We start from the raw sequence: 6000 nt of genomic DNA, 5'->3' as shown, positions 1-6000 counted from the left end.
CAGCTCCGTTGTGCTGCATTCTTATTTGGCCCGGCCCGGCTCTTGCTTTGGCCCACACGCAGGCCGCAGCATGATTGAGTACTGGACAATTGATGGCCATACCCATGGCCCTTCCAACCACACCCTGTTCCCTCTTTATGTGCAAAGACAGAGCCAGAAACGAGGCAGAAAACACCTTTCCACTCCACAAGATGAAAATGAACGCACACGAGCATCGATTGTTCTTGTAGAAATGAAACGACCTCTAAAATCTCTAATTGCTGCTGCAGACCGAGCAATAAAAAAGAAGAAGAAGTAAGCAATGCCGTGGCAGCGTGGTGTGGTACTGCTGGCACCAAAATGTTGAAATGCCTGCGTGCTTCTCTGCAGTGAGCTCTGAACAGTTCCTCCAAATCTCCAATGGACGCCCATGCGTGATGTCTACTCATCCGAGCTGGGAGCGTGTCTCCTAAGCGACGGTGTGGCCGCCGCTGTACTTGAAAGAGAGAGAGAGAGTGAGTGAGAGATCCATCACTGTACAAGCATCGAAATACGCTTCTCTGGCGTTTCCATCGCTTTTAGCTGGTGAGTTTGGGGTCCATGCATGCATTAGTGATAGGACTGACTTACCTTAGCTATGGCACGTAAATTAAAAAAAAATAAAACATGTTGTACAACGATTATTTCTTATTATTATATCTTAAAATTAATTCTTAGATGAATAAAATTAACTAAATAAATGCTAAGAAAAGGCAAAATCTAGTACAATGGAAAATTTGTATTATCTTTGCCGTATCATTCTTCTGAAGAGATCATCTCTTAATTAAGAGAAGCCTTGTGCTTTTTTTTAATTTATCTTTCTTTCACATCAGATTTTATCCTACGTGGCATCGCTAAGAGAAGACTGACGTCACCCCATTATACACGCCCTCAGCTGATGATCATGCATTGCATGCCGACCCCACCATTAATTTTCTCTCTGTCCATCCATCTGAAAACTTTCCTTTTCAGCTGCACTCGATCACAAATCATTTGCGATGATAAACCCTGCTGACCCCGCCGCCCGGCACCTACCGTGTGTACGTGCATATGTTGCCCTGCCTCTCCGGGCCTTTCTCCAAAGGCATGTCCCCGTACATGCATGTCGCTGCTCCGCGCTGTGATCGGCACAGGAGCTTGATTGGGGTTGGTGACAGGTGCATTTCTAGTCGGATCACGGCGACGCTCGATCTCCGTGCTTTGTTCCCCTCTCCAGTTGTTCTATCTACGTTGCGTTATTGTACTGGAGAACACACATGATACTACGTATACACAGCGATGCCAAACATGTACCAGATCTAGATGGCTTTCAATGCAATGGATGGCTCACGGATACTGCTTCCTTGTGATTATTGTCCTCATAATGAGGCATGTGGACGAGGATTGTGTTAAGAATCTATCTCAAATTTTTACTCAGTGGCACTGTTTACTAACCTTAGCACGGAGTAGTACCTAATCTGTTTTTCATGTCCATCACCATACCAATTTTTTTTTTATTCTTTGAGGAAAATCAACATAAAAGTTCGGCAGTTTAAAACTTTCGACCCAGCAGGCAGCGGGTAGGCCTGTTTGCTTAAACGCAAAAAGGAAAAGGCTCAACTATGCATTGTCTCCTCTCTTTTTCAGAAAGTGTTCAGGTCACTTCAACAAATAATTTTTTCATTCCTGTCAGCAGCTTTTCTGTACGGCTGCAACAAATGACCTTTTTCCGGCTTTTCGTAGCTCAGGTCAGGGCGGAGATCCCACGCGCGATCTAAAGCGTCCGTGCTTTTTTTACCGCCGCACATGAACGGGTCGCGAGATTCAAACGGTTTCTGACTTTCGAGCCACGGTAATTTCACGTACCGCTCGTTTAATGAGCGACCCAGTATAGTACTCCGCGCTTCAGTCAGCAGAGAACAGATTCACAGTAATTCAGCTGCATGGATATGGAGACTCAAGACTTTATTGAAAATGGCTACTGAAATGATACACCGGAAATATACATGTACAAATCCTCTCTCTATTGAACCCAAAATGGAGCAGCGATCATCAACGTTCAGCACAGCACAGTGCACGCGCTAAACCGACGACAACCACCGCCCGCGGATCATGAAATCAGAAACGGGACGGACAACCAATGGCATCGTACGTGCGCACTACAGCAAGAATCGATAAGAAAAAAAAAATAACGACACGGAGGAAACGGGAGCGACGCGGGAAAGGAGTACACAACAGCTGCTCAGAGGAAGACGGCGAGCCCCGCGGTGGCCAATGCCACCACGAGCGCCGCGGCGCCGGCCGAGCGCGCGGTCGTGGCGCTGCTGTCGGTGGTCGGCGTGCCGCCCGCGGGCGCGAGCGCTGGGCCGGACGGAGATAGCGCGCCGGCGGGGGATGGCGTCTTGGGGCTTGTGGGAGACATCGAGGGCGTCGCGGCGGGGGACGTCGCCGGGGCGGTGGTCGGGGCGGTGGTGGGCGCCATGGACGGAGGCGGGGTCGCCATGGGAGGAGGCGTGGCGGGTGGCGGCGACATGGGCGGGGACGGCGGCGGGGTGGCGGGTGCCGGGGGCGGCGTGGCCGGGGGGGACGGGGGAGGGGTTGCAGGGGCGGGCGGAGGCTGCGTGGGAGGAGACGGGGGAGGGGTTGTGGGAGCAGGAGGCGGCGTGGTGGGAGAAAGCGGAGGGGTCATTGGGGCCAGGGGCGCTTGTGGCGCCGGAGGGGGAGTGGCCGGGGCCTGTGGAGCCTGAGGAGGCGCCATGGTGGGAGCCGGAGGCGGGTTGCCGGCCGGTGGAGCGGTGGGCGCGGGAGGCGGGTTGCCCGCGGGAGGCGCGGTGGGCGCCGGGGGCGGGTTCCCGGCCGGCGGTGCCGTCGGGGCTTGTGGCGCGCTGGGCGTCGGCGGCGGCTGCACGGGCGGCATCTGCGCGCCGGCGGAGGCGACGAGGAGCGCGAGGACGAGCGGGATGAGGAGTGCCATTTCCGATCTGGTGCTCGTTCCCGATCGGTGCTAGCTTCTCAGAGTAGTGGGGAGGAAGAGAGATCGGGGGAGAGCGTGGTTATATAGCGGGCGCGGCGATTGATGTGTTGAGCTATCTAGCCTCCAGCTCATGTCACTGGCCTGCTCTGCCCACCGATCGATCTCGGTTTGCAGTACGTATCTACGTATATCGATCGGTATAGCCGTACGAGTGTACGACTTGGGAGGCAAATGCGCAAGGGCCGGGCCCTGTCCTTGTATTGGTTGGTGCAAATGCCAGCTCTGCCGCCTTTTCGGTACTACTCCCTCCGATCCTACTGATCGAGAGGTTCAGCCATTACCCTGTCCATCTAATAGCGATGCCTGCGCTCTGCAGAGGAGTGTCTGTCCGGCAAGGTTTAACAGAAGCAACGTGATAACACGCCGCGCTACTGAACGTTAATTAACTAAGGCTGCTGGTTCAGTCTGGGCTGTGCATACATGTCCTGACGCTGAGCCACTGACACGAACACTAGTATACAAAAAGAGTGGTCGTATTCGTTAGACAGTTCGCATAAACATGCAGTTAGATAAAATCCTAAATTGAAACTCTGTCATGTGATAGTCTGTCAAAGGTTAATGCAGAGACAGTGTCACTCCTCAGATCGATTATAAAAGAACGAAGAGAGTCTACTAACTAAAGGTAAAGGTAAAGCAACCAACTTTTCATAATAGTAGTTTATTTCAGAAAAGGTGAGGATTTCGACAATTTTAGTTGTGATTTGCATGGCATCCACGCCATTCCTACATACTGATTGTGTCTCCTTTTTTCTCCATAATCATAGCATGTCATTTCAATCCTTTTCTCAGCTAATGGTGCGAAGTTGGCGTCAAGCTAGGTACGTAGCTAAGCTGGCATTGCACTGCTGAATGCTGATCATGCATGCATGATCTTAAGGTTGCAGGAATTCAAGTAAACACGCCCGCAAAAAAAAAGGAATTCGAGTAAACAAGAACCATCGGTTGGCACTTGGCAATGGCATACAGGGTGTGGTGATTTGAAGCGCCAACAAGAAATCCTCGTGACAGCAACAAAACCGGGGAGAAAAATTGGAACTGCTGTAATCATCTTTTGGAGCTTCCACATGCAGCTAGCTAGCTAAGCCTCTCTCTCACTTGGACCGATCACCAAGACTGACAAAACGATCTTATGCTCCACTCCGAAGCAAGTTCAGGCACTGAACTGAAGCAATTGGACACGTCCGCCCCCAATTTTCGTACACACCCACCGGCCACCGCTCCTGACTTAAAAAATAGGACGATATCCATTCAGATTTCAGAGCGCAACTGCATGCTCAGGCTGGTTGTTCAGGCAAACCAGGCCAGTTCAGAAACAGGGACCTGCCGGAAGTGGCATGCACTGTAGTGCACCCGTCTCTAGTTCCTGAACCACGACGTTGCAGCGAGATCGGAAATGAGACGCACGCAGGTAGCTTTCGCAGGATCTGATGTATCCTCCTACCAACCAAGAGGAACCCGACCCGCCGCTGTTCATCGCAATTATACGACGCCCGACAGCGACTCGCAAACGATTTAGATCGACCGGTCGGTCCTGGACTCCTGGTCCACGCGGCCGCTCTGATCGATCTTCCACCAACAGCTATAGCGTGGGTCTCCTTCTCGTAGGCCTTTGTCTGCCGATTATTCACGGCCTGGTATACGTACAATAATGAGGCTTTGCACAATTGCACCGCCGGCCGCACCGCGGAATTGATCGGGGATCCAGGCATGCATTTCGGATTTTCGGGGCTACGAGAAGAAAAACGGACGTATACTTGTATGATTAAGCTCCCCTTTGATTCCGACAGCGGCAAACGTGGCGGAGTGATGACAGGATTTGGAGGGTGGGGTGCATTGCAAGGGAAGCAAGCCCGGCCGCCAGCCATCCCGTCCGTCACCTTTTCCCTCTCTCTCCCCCAACCACCGCTATGACCATTGCGCTCGGCAGGGTCGCCATGCACTGAGTGAGTTGTCGCCCTGTAGAGGCAAGATGGCTAGTGAACAGAACTGAATAACTAATTAATGCGCGCGGTCGCGCGGATGTTTCGGCTCTGGATCGTCGGTGAAATTGCCTGCTTCGCTGCACGTCACCCGTGGTTAGTCATGTGTTTTATGTAGAAGGTGAGATGCATGCTTTGCTGATAAAAGGTAAAATTGAAGAGGATAGTGCGGCTAGCGGACGGTGGCTTTTTTGTGGTGTTTGGAATCGGCAGGTTGAAGAAGCCTCGGCAAAAAGCTATTTTCGCTTCGCATGCTAAGAACGCCAGTACCGGTAGACATCATGAATTAATTCGTATTTTTTTTGGAGCATTGCGCTGATCCATGAGATCGTAGAGTTACGTCAAGTTTGTTTTAGTTACACTTTCTTTTGTTAGGCGTGAGGCCAACACTGTTGCACATGTTTGTGCCCGGTTTGCAGTTAGGCAAGGTGTGTCGTCAGACTGGTTAGAGTCTGCTCCTAATTTTTTGTGTCACAGTCTTCGACTGATTATAAACAAGTGTTTGATAATCGATCCTAAATTGTTTTTGAAATATTACATGTATCTACATGTTTTTTAAGAATAGATACATTCATATTTGGACAAATTTGAGTCAAGAATTTAGAATCATAGGGAGTAGTTAATAAAGTTGTGTGGTTGGCCTAAAAAAAATGGAGCATTGCGCTGACGGCATTGACTCTTATGGGCTACATATGCTGCACGTCGAGCCCAACAATACTTTGTCGTTGGACCAACCAACGGGCCGGCCTCGACAATGGAAGGAAAAGCTTTTTCTTGACATTTTCGCGTACAAACTTGGGGAAACACGAATCTGCAGAGACCGCCTCAGTGCCGTCGGTTGAAGACGAGATCTTTACCGGAGACGGCGCCATGGTCTTTGGTCACTTGGTTGCTTCTATCCTAAACCCTCATATGAATCGTTCATGGCCATCTTAATTCAAGGCCAGTTCAGTTGGCGTCCTGTGAGGCTGTGAGCCTATGACTACTGCA

At 51.1% G+C, this 6000-nt stretch overlaps 1 protein-coding gene across 1 annotated transcript; it reads right to left on the bottom strand.

Moving 5' to 3' along the window:
- Positions 1–1941: 1941 nt before the first annotated feature.
- Positions 1942–3093, bottom strand: LOC104584294 (vegetative cell wall protein gp1). The gene has a single exon (XM_014900258.2). The coding sequence runs from the start codon at positions 2969–2971 to the stop codon at positions 2240–2242; it is 732 nt and encodes a 243-aa protein (XP_014755744.1). The 5' UTR covers positions 2972–3093; the 3' UTR covers positions 1942–2239.
- Positions 3094–6000: the final 2907 nt, after the last annotated feature.

This window comes from Brachypodium distachyon, chromosome 3 (genome assembly GCF_000005505.3).
Source record: "Brachypodium distachyon strain Bd21 chromosome 3, Brachypodium_distachyon_v3.0, whole genome shotgun sequence".
NCBI classification, from domain to species: domain Eukaryota; kingdom Viridiplantae; phylum Streptophyta; class Magnoliopsida; order Poales; family Poaceae; genus Brachypodium; species Brachypodium distachyon.
This window is presented reverse-complemented; position numbering and strand designations above follow the sequence as displayed.

Bases quoted from the DNA above. Each gene is read 5' to 3' on its own strand.
- LOC104584294 (XM_014900258.2), bottom strand. From the start codon at position 2,971: ATGGCACTCCTCATCCCGCTCGTCCTCGCGCTCCTCGTCGCCTCCGCC.